At 47.5% G+C, this 15,511-nt stretch overlaps 1 protein-coding gene across 1 annotated transcript in view; it reads right to left on the reverse strand.

Moving 5' to 3' along the window:
- Positions 1-3,802: 3,802 nt before the first annotated feature.
- POU2F3 (POU class 2 homeobox 3) overlaps positions 3,803-15,511 on the reverse strand; it is a 79,511-nt gene continuing 67,802 nt past the window's right edge. The window contains exons 7-13 of the mRNA XM_066639709.1: positions 12,606-12,788; positions 11,697-11,838; positions 9,250-9,386; positions 8,577-8,738; positions 5,372-5,438; positions 4,534-4,666; positions 3,803-3,842 (exon numbers count right to left, since the gene is read on the reverse strand). Of these exons, the coding sequence (XP_066495806.1) occupies positions 3,803-3,842; positions 4,534-4,666; positions 5,372-5,438; positions 8,577-8,738; positions 9,250-9,386; positions 11,697-11,838; positions 12,606-12,788 (864 nt within the window). The remainder of the gene's footprint in view (positions 3,843-4,533; positions 4,667-5,371; positions 5,439-8,576; positions 8,739-9,249; positions 9,387-11,696; positions 11,839-12,605; positions 12,789-15,511) is intronic.

The raw sequence follows: 15,511 nt of genomic DNA on the forward strand, positions 1-15,511 counted from the left end.
TGTGTTCATCTCAGGGAGCCCGGCTTCATTCCACGGCCTTTGCATCAACAGGTTACATCCCTTCCAACTTTTGACGCTATCATTCTACCAGCTTACCTGTTTTGGACCACGCCCTTGCTTTAGCATCGGATGATTGGGCAGTCCTGAGACTTCCTGAGCATGAGATTCCTGCTACTGCCACTCAGCTGAAAGAGTCATGGGTGCAAGCCCTTAACTGTGCACATGAACGGAGATTCCCCTTCCCCAAGAAGAGAGCAACTGGCGTTTTAAAGTGATTTTTAATGAAACCAAAACAATGCACACATACAATCTTCAAAATTCACACCTGAGTTATACAAACTGTTCTCCCCAAGAGAGAAGAGTGTAGGGGGCTACAAGGGGTGCAGGAGGAAGGTGGGGGCAGTGGCGTAGCTAGAGGGGGTGCAAAGCAGCATACGCCTCCGTTTTGCTCCCACCGCCTGGAATGGCACTGAAGGGGAGGGGAAAAGTTCTCTTGCACTCTGAGGTGAGGGGGTGAGGTTCCCTGCAAAACCTAGTGCTTTGCACCCCCTCTAGTTATGCCACTGGTGGGCGGAGAAGCTATTTACAATGCAGCAAAAAAATAACCCACCTGAGGAGCACTGTGCAGTCACAGGTGGCATGAAACGACGGCCCTTTTGCTTGGTAGCTCAAAACACTAATGAACACAACTGAAAACAAACTCAGGCCTGCAAGTGAGACAAGTGCACTCTTAGATGTATCTACTGTGGCTGCAGCCAGTTCTTGAATAATATCTTCTCCTTATCCATTCAGTGCCATCATGTGACAGCAAACAGATCCTCAGTACAAAAAGTGCCTTTTCTAATGCTCCTCAAATTTAAAAAAAAATAAAAAAAATCTTCCAACCCAAGAGTTTTGCTCATTTATGCTTTGCATCCAAGGTAGCTTTTCAGGGTCTGATTAGGGCAAATGCATCTAACAAACTCCTGCCCCCTCCACTTAATTTTAAAATAAATGAAAAGTAGTGGGGGATGGGACAGGACAGTCAATGTAAGTGGAAAGGGGACGGCTTAAGCCTTTCTCCTCTTCCTCAGAATTTTCCCCACCTCGCTTCTCTTCCCCAGGAGAAAAGATACATCCATGGTAGGAAAGCAGTATCCCAAAAGGACTAGAGGAGAAGGGTTAAGCAGCCTCACACAATTCCTTTTAAAAAAATGTAGAGAGATTGTTACACGTGTCTGCCTTCTAATGACCGGTTTGGCCCTTCTCCAGGACTTCTAAGATCTGTGTCTTGCTAGATAGCATCTCATGCTTTCAATTTTTGAAATGGCAGGAAGTGCTCTCCTCTCAGGCCCACATATGTCCATTCCCAGGAAATTCCTAGACGGACACTCAGAAGCTCACCTTGCAAAGAGCTTATGTCGACCCTGCAGTCCTTGTGGGGAGCCCCATTGCCCCCTCAACTTCTCTCACCTGCCACACGGGCAGGAAGGAGATTAAGGGTACGTACAGACAACTAGACAGCAATGGGAGTTGCTTCCTCCTTACTGCTATCGTGCTGATAGTGCCATTGTTTGATAAATGTACAGACAAGGAGGAGGAGGTGGAGAGGGTGTGAGGTGTTTGGGCATGAAGCCAGAATGCAGAGAATGGAGGCTGTTTGCTTTGTCTTCCTGTTCCCTACCTGTATTCCATTCTGGTCAGATCATGAAATTGACTAGACCAAACAATTTCAACCCATAAATATTTACGCTTTTAAAAAAGAAGGTGACTGCATGACGAGATGTGTGAATAAGCAGCTGTCCTGCTGTGAACTTGAAAAGAATTGCATTATTAAAAAAAAAAAAAAATCTGAACAGAGTTCCCAAAACTCTCAAGGCCAGTGGCGTAAATTGAGAGGGGGCAAAGCACTAAGTTTGGCAGCACGGCGTGCAATCGGCCTCTCCCCTTCAGAGCCATTCCGGGCAGTGGGAGCAAAAAGGAGGTGTGTGCCCAGAATGGCTCCGAAGGGGATGGGGAAGGGGCCGCTTGCACGCCATGGTGCGTCTGTCTCCCTGCAGAACTTAGTATTTTTTACTTCCTTTATCTACGCCACTGCTCAAGGTACTGAATTTGTACTCAAGGAGAGGAAATATGTGACTCATCATTGGGCAGCATCCGGCAGGGGCGAGCAATAAACGCATCAACAAGTGCAAATGTCTGTTGCGACTGAGCTGATCACATTCCTGGATTTTCCTTTTCCATATGCAGATCACTGCAAAAAAACCTGATCTGGGCAGTGCTGAGCCGGGACCACGGATTGCCCAAGGCAGCATTTCTAAAACGCAGCCTCCCAAAGATATGAGAAGTGATGGGCTGTATACAGGCTGAGATGATGAGCTGACAGCAGTAGGCTATATGTCCATTGGTTGAGCGCATCCGTGTTACTTCAGAAGGGTGAGATGCATGTTAATTTCAGGTTAGTTTTGGTACCCAGTGTAAAGCATGGGGGGGGGGGGAGTATCTGACCAAGCCCTTCTTGGTTGCAAACTGTCAATTTCATCCTTGCTTCTGAAGATTTCCCTTTGCAGACTGTGCCTTTGAAGAAGGCAGTATTCCTTCTTCCAGTACCAGAACATACATGTGCTGGTTCAATAATAACGTACAGTGATTTTTTATTCCTCCCTGGACCTGTCTGGGAGGTTTCTTCCTTCTTTCCTTGCTTCTTTTTGGGCACTGCCTTCTTCTCTGCTGTCACACGGCACCAACAACCAGGTTGGCGCCAGCCTACAAGGCTGGATTAAATGCTTCCAAGGCACCCTCGGAACAATGTCCTGGCCCAGTTCCCCACACTAAGCCCTCTAGAGCCCTAGCCTCAAGATCTGCTTCTTGGTCTCAGCAACACATCTGTGGGTATGAGGACACAGCCAGAGCCCATCTTCCCTTCTCCAGGCTGCTTCCTTGAGCTCCACCTGGATCTGACTATTCAACCACCGATCCCTGGAACAGAAATCCCTGGTCTATTTGGGAACCACACACAGGCCCAGTTGGACTGACACTCAAGCTCTCCCAGGGTACCAGAAATGGATGGCCTAGTGCTCCAACCCTGCCAAGGTCTGGCCTCCAGAGATCACTGGGCCTCCATGCTTCTAACCCTTTCCCCTGAAATGTCCAAGGATCAAAACAAACAGGAATTTAACACGCATTTATATTGTATAGAATCTCAGAATGTGCAGCGACTGGAGAGGCAAAATTGGCGGCATCCATGCCCGACAATCAAAGTGTAGTCTGGAATGCAAACCTCCGGATTCTAAAATACACATTCAGACTGAAACCGTCAGCAGATGCTGGATTGGCTCAGCTTATAGGGGACCCTTGGAGGGGAGCATCTGCCTGTTTCAGTCTGGGGGCAGGTGCCGGTGTACAGACTCCTCTTGCAAGGAAAGTGCAAGAGCTGGAGAGAGGCGGTAGCAGCCCTTCCCCATGAAAGATTGTCAAGCATCCATTACTAAGCAAAATTCTTAGGCACTAGAAGGAGAAATGTTTGAGGCGGTCACGGTTATGGCTTTACGGCACGGTCTGGAGGCCACACACACCCTGTACACATCTCCGCTGCTTGGGGTACCATCACAGTTTGAGTCCCATTGATAGTTCTGCTGGGAAGGCAGTTCCCATCAGCCGAGGCCAAGGTCTCAAGGGAGACCTTGAAGGCACCTGAACCGTCGCACCAATCGTTGCCCAAGCCACTGTTCCCAGAGAAGTGAGTCCATAGCAAGAAGTTAAGTCTCCCTTTTTCTACAGAGGAGAGAAAGGTGGAGTCAGATGCTCTTGGAGGAAGGTCGTCTCAATGGAGGTAAGTGGGCTGGTTCCATCGGTACCACGATCTGTTCAGGTGGTCAAAGAACCAAAACAAAACAAAGGAAATGAAGTTACATTCTCTTCTCCTTAAGGAAGCAAGACTGGACAGGGAAAAGCATGCATTGCTCATTGTTAGCGCCTCGGTGCTAGAGTTTTACACAGTTCTGGGTTCAATCTGTGGCATCTTCAGGTAGGAATGAGTAGGGGCTCCAAGAGGGATTTTATCAGAGGGTACAAAGCTGTGTCCCTGAGTTCTCATTCCCAAGGCCCAAGAGAAAGGGGTGCAGGAGGGGTAATAATTTGAAAGGGAGACTCTTTCCCTTGTTCTGGACAACATTAACCACTGCAGGGCCGTCCTGTTGACCTCTATGGATGTGCTCTGAGCAGCATAAAAAACTATCTACCACCAAGGGGTCCTTGGGAAAACAGGACTTCTCCATCCCCAGACATAAATCCCCAATAGGGATCATTACCTGTGGGTAGGAATTTTGCTACTCTGAAGTTCCATATTACATTGCTGGTCCTGCTTCCAGGCTCAAAGCTGAGAAGAGTTTTATGCCCCAGGGTTGGAAACTCAGCCAAAAATTTCCGTGCTGCACAGGCTTGAGGCTTTCAATTGGTGTCCTCCCCCCTTGCCTCTTGGCTCACTTCAGTTATTAGTTTCTGCTCCCCTTCCTCTGCCTTTGAGATTGTCACCATTTCCCTGTGTAGCCTTACCCGGAAGAGTTGAAACTGGACGAGTTGATGGTTGCTTTCGAGCCACCCTGGGCCATGCCAGGGCTACTGGCGTGGAGTCCTGTGCCGGGAGAGGAGGGTCGGCTGGAGTTGCCAGGAGAGCAAGAGGATGTCACTGGACAACGCAGAAAACATTTGGTGTTTTTTTTTTAAAATGGAGGGCGTTCTACACAAATAGGTTTCTTGCACAATAAAACTGCTTTGGTCACATTCTCGATAGCAGTGACCTGCAAACCAAGACTAAACTGGTAACTTCATCACTGATGGTCCCTGTCAATGGGGCACTCACAGCCCAATCCTGAGCTGTGCTGGAATAGGCAGGGCAACTTGCCTGTGCCGTATCCAGCGCAGGTTAGGAGATGGCTGCTACACACTCGGAGTAATATTCACTTGAAAAGTTAAACATGTATGAATTGATGAGGTGCATAATAGTTAATGTAGCTAACAAAGCTACAGGAGTTACACTGTGCTAGAGTTTAGTTTCTCATTCCCAATAATTTGTTAAAACGGGATAACCCATAATTCCTGTTGTCCAGGCTGTCCCACACCCTCCCAGTGCCAGTCTGCACACCAGCCCTCCCACCCCCTACCTTGTCCCTGCCCCCAAACACCGCTGTTCCATCCTCCTGCCACCCTCTCCAATTCCCTGCACCAGCCACCCTCGGCTGGCACAAACCTACCAGGTTTGGGGCTGGATTTGGCCTCCAGGAAACAGCGCACATCTGCGCACTGGCTCAACCGACAACCTTCTGGTCCCAGGGCTTAACGGTGTGAACAAATGGAGTAGAAAAAAAGAGGCTGATCTGCCAGCACATCTTACCTGCGCTGTGCATTGTACTGTGGACAGACGAAACCGAGAGGGGACCCAAGGATCCTGAGGTAGACACCTGGAAGAGGCAAAGAGCCAAGTGAGGATCCTAGTGTGAGGATAACGTTTCCGCTGTCTTGGTCTGCATGGTCCCAGGGGTACAGAATGGCATAGCTAAGGGGGAGTCAATTGCCCCGGGTGCCACACCTGGGGGGGTGTCAGGATGGAGCTTTTCCAAGGCTGTGCATGTCCTCCCCAAGCCTTGGCAGGCCTTGGAAAGGCACTTCTTGTTTTAGCAAAATGGGAAGTGCATTTCGAAGACCTCCAGCCGGCTGTCTGAGCCCTGGGGAGGCCTGCGCATAGCCTTCCGAACCCTCAGAAGGCCTGTCGGAGGCTTTAGAAGTGCACTTAATAATAATAATAATAATAATAATAATAATAATAATAATAATAATAATAATAATAATAATAATACAGGTATTTCTATACTGCCTTTCTTGGTCCTCAGATTTCTCCTCAGACTTTATTCAAGGCGGTTTACATGGGCAGGCTAATAATAATAATAATAATAATAATAATAATAATAATAATAATAATAATACTTTATTTTTATCCTGCCCTTCTCCCTAACGGGACCCAGGGTGGCTAACAACATATTAAAAAACAGATTTTAAAAACATTAATACATAACAAACATTTAAAAACACATTACAGAGGCCATAAAAACAGTAGTCAGATTAAAAGACAGAATAAAAGAGCAAGTTACCGAGGAATCAAGCCTGTAACAAACTAAAAGATGTATAAAAATGTTAAGAAGGCCAGAAATCAGAAGGCTTGTTTAAACAACAGTGTTTTCAGGCCTCGCCGAAAACTCTCAAGAGTATTTAAATCCCCGTAGGGATTTTTACAATTGAAAGAAGGTTCTATCTTTCAAGAACCACAACATTTCAGATGTTTCTTTCTTGATCTGGCCGCACATTCTGGCCTCCATCCTCCCAAGCTCAGAGCAGATGGAATAGCTCGGCTCAGCTTGTCAGCTGCTTCAAGGTCGCACGGTGCCAGTGGCCTCGAACTGGCGACCTTCGGATGTTATCTTCAGGCAAATGGAGGCTCAACCCTCTAGACCAGACCTCCTGCCTTTTGCTAAAACTGGAAGTGCTTTCCTAAGGCCTTCTGTTAAAAAAAATTGTGCCCTTGGGTGCCAGATTGCGTGGCTATGCCACCGGGTGCGCAGCTGGCGCTTTCAAATCAGAAACAAGCACTTGGTGCCAAGGGAACCTCCATCCACCCAAAGGAAAGCTCTGAGTCATGAACTAACACTCGCCTGCCTCCATGGGCATCATCTATTGCAGCAAGGAGTACGCGAACAGCAAAGAGCCCTGTCTCTGCGGCACCTTAAAAGACGAACCGGTTTTATGCTGATCTGAGTAAGGGCCTAATCCTATACAACTTTACAGTGCCGGAGCAGCTGCAGTGCAGCCCCAAGGCAAGGGAACAATTGTTCCCTTACCTTGTGGAGGCCTTCATAACTACCATCCCACCAGAAGATGCAGTGCAGACCCCATTGGCACGACTACACCAGGGCTGGAAAGTTGGCTAGGATTTGGTCCTAAGGCTGCAAGGTAGATTCAATTACTGTAGTTGGTTAGATCAATTCATTAATAAGACTCTGCTGGGTAAAAAGGTTCTTGAATTAATCAGGCAGCCAATTTAAAAAAAAAATTAAGATCGTTTAGTAATAAAAATGGCTGGTGCGTGGCCCTTCTCCAAAGAGGGTGTCCTGGCTTCCTAATGAGCGCAACGAACGATACTTGTGTTTCCAAATCAATGTTTGCACACACTCGATGCACCATTTTTTAGTGCACCTGTCAAATGCCGTAGGTGTTGAGATAATGCGCGAGCCAATGCTTGAGGAAGAAAACACAGTCTAAAGTAAGCCCGAATCCCACAAGTTGATCATTAACATGATTGCTTGCAGTTCACCGAAAAGATGAGCTTTTAAAGTTAGATTTGCAATGCCCAGTTTGAACATGTCTGAAATGGGGGGGGGGCTCTGTTTGTTTATGGTGATGCCGCGCAAAAGACTGCCATACCAGAAGAGACTGTTTTGCAGAAAGTCATGCTGGTGAGTCACAGAAGGGTACTCCTCTGGCTGGCTGTCTGACTCAGGAGGCCTGGATGAGTCACGCCAGAGGTACTCTCCTCACTGACTCAGAAGTGACGCAGAGCCTGGGCTGCTAAAGGCCCTGTGGCTATGGGGAAGGCATTAAACGTGGGCTGTGATGACAGTTTTGCCCTGGAACATCTTGGGAAGCTGTCTCCCATTCTGCTGACTGGTCGTCTCCACTGCAGTTTCGTTTAGAAAGCAGCCTCTCTTAATAATAACAAACATTTCTGCAGTGCTTTTGCGCATCGAAAGTGCATCCTGCACACTCAGTTACCTTCACAACAGCCCTGTACAATGAGTCAGTATCGTTTCCCCCATATTGCCGGTGGCGGGGGGTGGGGGGGAGCAGCTGTAGCTGAGGGAGGCAGAAAGAGTGACTTCGCTAAGCTTTGGTGTGACTCTTTGGTGTGCCAAGGATGTCTTGGTTCATGCTTCAGTCACAGACTCTCATGCTATGATTCCAGAGTAACATATTTCTCTAAAAGTCACCAGTATGCTCCACCCCAGCAACAGCTACACTTCAGTGCTTCTTCCCACCATGAAAAAGCCTAAACAGAAGCCAATTCATGCCAATGCACCCCCTCATTAAAATAGACACCCCCCCCAAATTGTGAGATTTCACATAGGCCCCCAGTAGCAGTGTGACTCCACCCCTGAGGAATCAGCAAAGCTATTCTTCACATGGAAGTGTGCATTGACACAAGAACATGCCAAGTTGCAATATGGCACACAAAACTGAGAAGTGTATTTGGCTTCTCCTGTGTAAAAAGCGCTATCCCAAATTTGAACATGAGCTAGAAACTTGAGTCAGATGGTTGGTTTTCCTGCCTCCCCCAATTTTTAGAAGTTTTCCAGGGTCTTTTCCATCACCTAATAACTGAAAAGCCTTTGCTGGGATTAAAGGCTGGTATTAAACCCGCGTTGCTGGGATTAAACCCGAGACCTTCTGCATGTAAAATGACTACAGGGTTACAGAAGCTCCCTACTGTCCAAGAGGCATGGTCTACACACACACACACACACACCCCCATGTGTTTCAGCCGTTCTTACCAGTCTGGAGTTATAGAGTGGCGATTTTATAGGGGAGGGCATAGGACAGCTGATGCGCTTCTCTTTTTGGCGCCGGTTGCAGAACCAGACCCGGACCACTTCCTTTTCCATGGACAACTGCTCCGCGATCATGGAGATCTCCTCTGAACTGGGCTTGGGGTTCTGCCGAGGAAAGGTCCAACATCAGCAATATGGCACACTTGCTGGCTCTTCTTGGGACGAGCCACCCATGGCTGTGGGAAAGAGTGTTGTCTCTTCCAGATCACAGCCTGCCTACACTCCCCCCCAGCTCATTGGTTCCCCCTAATTTGAGGAACCAAATTAGGTTCCAAATGAGCTCTTTAATTGTGAGCTCAGCACCTGCAGACTTGAGCATCCGGTCCCGGAATAGATCCCCCAAAGATACTGAGGGCCCACTGTACTTTCATGTCTTTTGTGTTTTGTTTTTGCCTGAACCACATTGCAGAGCCTGGCCTTGTCGGAATCACTCCCTAGCCTGGTCTGCCTTCTTTCTTATTCACCTGCCCATCCCTGCTTATACCAAAGCTGTAACAAAGATGGGTCAGTCCCCAAATTCAAGCCCATGGAGGTTGGTTTTGGCAATGCTTTCATGACATTCCTCCCTTCCAATTTGCAACACATACAGACATGGACATGGATAAGTTTTTCTTACATCTTGGAACCGTTTCTCCAGAGTGGAACGGATATTGGTCTCGATGCTGGTGCGTTTCTTTCTCTTACGTCCAAACATCTCGCTCACCGATGGGTAAGAGGTGGGGGTGCTCACGGAAGAGTCTAGAGGGGATGATTCTGTGGGGGTGGGGAGCAAAAGAGGAATTCAAAAATGGCCTTCTGATCTGGGCACGGATCCTGGTTGCAGCAGGAAGGAGCAGGAACAGGAGGTTGAAGCAAGTAAGGAAGGAGCTTTCAAGTCACAAGGGGCAACAGCCGGGTCTGCTGAATTTCATTCATGCTCTGCCTGCCCTAGAACATTTCCCCAGAATGCTCTGCAACATGCTGGAATTCTTTAATAATAATAATAATAATAATAATAATAATAATAATAATAATAATAATAATAATAATAATAATAATAAATACAGGTATTTATATACCGCCTTTCTTGGTCTTTATTCAAGACTTTATTCAAGGCGGTTTACATAGGCAGGCTTATTTAAATCCCCGTAGGGATTTTTACAGTTGAAAGAAGGCTCTATCTTTCAAGAGCCACAACAAATTCAGATGTTTCGTTCTGATCTGGCCTCCATCCTGGCCTCCATCCTCCCACGCTCAGAGCAGATGGAATAGCTCGGCTTCAGCTTGTCAGCTGCTTCAAGGTCGCACGGTGCCGGTGGCCTCAAACTGGTGACCTTGTGGATGTTATCTTCAGGCAAATGGAGGCTCTACCCTCTAGACCAGACCTCCTGCTTCTTTAGTGCATGGATCCATTTGGAAAAGGTCTGCCTGAGCACCTACAAAGCTCGTAGGGAAGTGCAGGAGCCCCCGAGAAATGTCACTTGTCTTACAGAAACTCATTTGACCTTCCTTGAAAATTATCTCATGAGGAACCCTAAAATTCATTTTGAATTTTCAAAATTTCATTTTGAAAATGGTGCCCACTCTAAAGAATTTGAGAACAAAGTGGTTTTCCCGTCGCTCTTCTAAAATCTACTGTGGACTGCTATATACAGGCAGCCCCAAGTATCCATGGGAGATGCATTCCTGCTGCTAACACAGATACCCCAAGACTGTGGATGGTAGCAAACGCTACTCAAATCCCCCCTCCCTCCATCACTGCACTCATGACTCCCTTCTTGTTTGCAAACTCTTTACAAACAGAAGTTTTTTTTTCCTCCCTTTTGCTTTGGGACACATTGGAAAAGGAAGCTAACAGCAAGAACTTAGACTCACAGCTGCTATAGGAACACTAGAGGGGGTGTCACTGAGAATGCTAGCAGGATGCGGACAGCAGAGGGAATAGACAGACAGCAAGAATGCTAGACTCTGCTACCTGTTAGCGTCTTCCCTGTTGCCTCCTCTGCAGCGGCTACAAGTTTAAGTTCTTGCTGACTGCTTCCTTCTCCAAAGCATTCCAAAGGAAAAGGAAGGCACAGCTTCTGTTTGCAAAGTGTTTGCAAATGAAGAGAGGCAAGTCATGAGTGTGATGGAAGGGGGGGGGGAATTTGAGAGCCGTGGATAAGTGAAACAGCAGATGGATAAGTGGATAACCGAACCCATGAATACGGGGGGGGGGGGAATATCTTTATCTATTTTCAAATGGAATGCTAAAGTGAAGACGACAGAATTTTCCATGGTGGCTTCCTGCCGCTTACAGTGAGGCCCCACTGAACACAATGGAACTTGCTTCTGAGTAAACATGCATAGGATTTTGCCACAGTGATGAGACATTTTTTTCCCCTCTTGTGACCACTAGGCACACAACCCATTTTGGTTTCTATTGATTCTATACATTGTCCAAAACCTTGACCCAGCTTGTTTTCCACATTGAACCACATGGTTTCCCCTTGGTTTTCTGCCCCCTGCTTTACAGGGGAACCATATGCATTTCTGTTCGTGCCAGTGGGATGCACCTGTGTCCCAAAATGCCTTGCTGCAACCATTTTGCAGGGTCCAACCAAATAAAATCTGGAAAATGACTTTTCCGTTCCTTTGCAAGACTATTACAGATGGCAGATTGGGACTCCCATTGTGACAGCCACATCTGCTTCCTTCTTCCCACTCTGTTTCAAGACCCAGACTAGGGAAGAGTTCTGTTTAACTCAAAAGCTGACACATGACTTTATGATTTGGAGTCCATCCTAAAGGCAATCCCTGCTGAGACAGTATGCTCTGTCGCCCTCTAGTGGTCAAGTTGTCTCATATAGTTCTCTCTTTCAGCATAATCCTTTTGCATCAATTTACATGCCAGTTTGAGAAGAACCTGGTTTTTTTTTTTGGGGGGGGGGAGAAGTTAGCTTCAGCCTTCTGACCTAGAAGTCTCCAGCCCCCACCCATGTTGCAAAAGTAAAAGTCAATAAGGTTGGGTGACCCTGTTCCCTGTTGCCCCTCTAGATAAGAGAATCACTGACAAATTCTGAACCATCACAGGTGGCGGCTCACCTGCGTCGCTCAGCCACTTTTCCAGCAGAGGTTTGAGCTTACACATGTTCTTGAAGCTCAGGTTGAGAGCCTCAAAGCGGGAAATGGTGGTCTGGCTGAAGTCATTCCCATACAGCTTCCCCATGGCCAGGCCCACGTCCCCCTAAAGAAAGCAGAACAGGGTCAGGATCAGGGAAAAACACTAGCAAAGACACACTCACAGCCCTCCCCATTTGACTCTTGTAGCCTCCAGCATCTCACACAGGCAAACATCTGTAGCACCTCGATTGTAACACCAGGAGGGACATCCCTGCATGCCATACCATCTTGGTTCATTCATTTGCTCCCAATGCAGGTGTCAGGTTGTCCCTTTGTATGAGTCTCCGCTCTGACCTGGTCTGTTCTGCTTTCTACTCTGGCCTACATCCAATCAGAATCCATGGGATGTGTGTGAAGGTAATTCTGGATTGCTTCAGTGTCTCATGATTGGATCATTCCATTCGTATGAGAGAATAATCCTAATCTCACCCATCCATTCTCTGCTGTGTCTTGCACGAGTGAAAGCACTGGGTAGGTCCCCCTGCTGCCTGTAAATCTATCTCATCTCTGCGTCAGCCACCGCCCCTTGCCCTTCCTTCCAATCAAGAGGCTAGCCCATAACAGTCACACATAGAGGGACACTGAGGCGTGTTCCTATAAGGGCTGGTCATTCTAACTCCTCCGTGTTCTCTTAAAAGGGTAGGAGATAAATGCTTTTAAATATATAAACAAATAACACTTTTTCAGTAGAGGTGAAATGTGATTTCAATCATCATTCAGAGACACGCTCTTTCATGGCTATCCCAAACCGGGGAAAGGTTGCAAGAAGCCAGGTCTTTCCTCTGGGGGAAGTTCCTCTGCCTTCGAACTGGAAGGATTTTCCTCCCTCACCTGGGTGAAACCAAGTTTGATTCGCCTCTGCTTGAACGTCTTGGCAAACTTTTCTAGCTCCTCCAGGTCGTTGGCTTCATCGGCTGCTGCAGAGGACGGCAAATGTTTGGCTACTTGTAGGTGCTGAGGGACCTCCAGGTGGGGTTCGAGCGAGGGCCCGGGGTGCCCAGGGCGCCCAACTGCCTGTTGAAACACAATATCCAGAATGGACCTGAGAAGCTGCAAAGACATTTGTGTTTATTTCAAGGCTGGGACTGGACCAGGGTCTAAGACTTCTTGGTGCTTCTACTGCCTCTCCCTTGTCTCTGGATTCAAAAAGGAAGAGTGGGAAAAAAGCGGACGCTTGCAGACCAGAAGAGTAATTGGCTAGAATGTCCCCCACACTTCAGCTGTTGACTTTTCTCTCCTCCACTCAGCCCCTTCCACTCAGCCCCCCCCCCATTCTGTTTCAAATCCAGAAAGCCAGAGGAAGGAGAGCAGTGGAGGGGGGGGGGCAAGAAAGTTGGGCAGTGGGCATCCCCTGCTAGTTGCCACCTGAGGCACCCACCTTGTTTTAAGGACTTATATATCTCACCTTTCTTGCCATGCAAGCCCAAGGCAGCGAACAAGAGGAGAGACAGACAACCCCATTTGAAACAATGAATTGAAAGGATAGGTTAACTAAGCTTAGAAACACTTTGCGAACACCCTGTGACTGCGGAGAATGAGAATGGGAGTAAGGGTTCAGAGACCCACTTCACTGTTCAGCAGGTATGAAGAGTGTTCAACCTTTTATTGCTCTTCCTATGAGCACAACAGACTAAGCCCATGCTCTTTAGTGATCCCTAAGAACATAAGAACAGCCCCACTGGATCAGACCATAGGCCCATCTAGTCCAGCTTCCTGTATCTCACAGCGGCCCACCAAACGCCCCAGGGAGCACACCATACAACAAGAAGACCTGCAAGGCCTCCTGGGAATTGTAGTTTAAGAACATAAGAACAGCCCCGCTGGATCAGGCCATAGGCCCATCTAGTCCAGCTTCCTGTATCTCACAGCGGCCCACCAAATGCCCCAGGGAGCACACCAGACAACAAGAGAGCTGCATCCTGGTGCCCTCCCTTGCATCTGGCATTCTGACATAGCCCATTTCTAAAATCAGGAGGCTGTACATACACATCATGGCTTGTAACCCGTAATGGATTTTTCCTCCAGAAACTTGTCCAATCCCCTTTTAAAGGTGTCCAGGCCAGATGCCGTCACCACATCCTGTGGCAAGGAGTTCCACAGACCGACCACACGCTGAGTAAAGAAATATTTTCTCTTGTCTGTTCTAACTCTCCCAACACTCAATTTTAGAGGATGTCCCTTGGTTCTGCTGTTATGTGAGAGGGTAAAGAGCACCTCTCTATCCACTCTCTTCATCCCTTGCATAATTTTGTATGTCTCAATCATGTCCCCCCTCAGGCGCCCCTTTTCTAGGCTGAAGAGGCCCAAAGTACCTCCCTGTACCACACTAACAATCAATACATCAGAATACATCAGTACATCCACAATGAGCACATGGCATCACCCTAATGGGACTGTACTAATCCTAATCCCTTTTCCAAAACCGATTGCATGGTGTGGGTCCATGCAGACATGCACAAGCTATTCAGCTACTGTGAGTCTTACTAGGACCTCCACCTCCATGCCATTGAGGCTTATCCCCAGGTAAGGGAACACTTGTTCCCTGACACAGAGGAGATCTCTGCAACTGCCCTCCCCCCACAGGATGCAGTGGTAGCCATTTTGGTGACGCTGCATTGGCGGGGGGGGGGGTAGGATTGGGCTCTTAATGAGGGAAAAACAACTCCCCACAGCTAGAATACTAGCATCTCAGGGGAAACTGTTTTCACTTAATTGTTGACCTGATATACTAGCTTTCTGTTTAAAAGGAATTTTATACAAGAGGCACGATTTAAACGTGAAACAACCCGTCCCAGGCAGGATAAGTCATAACGAAGGGATTCTAATGCTTCATCCTGTGTCTCATAGTTGCCTTTTGTCCTCAGCTCTGGGAATAAGATATCATTTATGTGGATGGTGACAAGGTATCCTGCAGCACCCTGAAGAACTGCAGAAAAGACCATTAAATTCAGATTTAACCCATCCTGACTTGGGATAGGAAGAAGGATGAACTTAGCTCCTCTTTCTTGGAGCTGGGTTTGGCTCAATGTCATCACAGCCATAGGGTCAAGTTCCCATGATCCCTCCCAATGGAATAATTCATCTTGTTCCAAATCCTGTTCTCCAGGAAGTCTAGCGCTGTGAATGTGGTCATGTACTTAATATATTTTGTCCTCAGTTGCTAAAGGAGGAAGAACAATGGAGGTTTCAGGAAAAAAGTAATATGACAGTTCAGATTTCTTGGATATAGGAACTGAGAGCAAAAATGAATTTGCTCCCCAAGATACTTCTCAAGGGACCCAATGCTATCCAACTTTCCAGTGCTGATGCGAATGTGAACTGCATCCTATAGTGGGGCTAAATTGCCGTTACATCAGTGCTGGAAAGGTGGAGGGGTCTGGGCCCAAAATTTCTGCTGAGTGCTGAATTCTGCAATTCTGCAAACATTGGAATATTTGCCAGGTATCTGATATCTGTGATTTGATGGTCTAAGCTTGCAACTGTTACCCTGCACATGCCTGATCTTGGAAGCTAAGCAGGGTCAGGCCTGGTTAGTACTTGGATGGGAGACCACCTGGGAATCCCGGGTGCTGTAGGCTTATACCATGATCTCGGAAGCTAAGCAGAGTCAGGCCTGGTTAGTACTTGGATGGGAGACCGCCTGGGAATCCCGGGTGCTGTAGGCTTATACCATAGTATTTCGAGACTGAAGGTTGCCAACGAACCACCAATATTTGACAACCGGCAGTATCTGATTC

This window comes from Tiliqua scincoides, chromosome 11 (assembly GCF_035046505.1).
Source record: "Tiliqua scincoides isolate rTilSci1 chromosome 11, rTilSci1.hap2, whole genome shotgun sequence".
NCBI lineage: Eukaryota > Metazoa > Chordata > Lepidosauria > Squamata > Scincidae > Tiliqua > Tiliqua scincoides.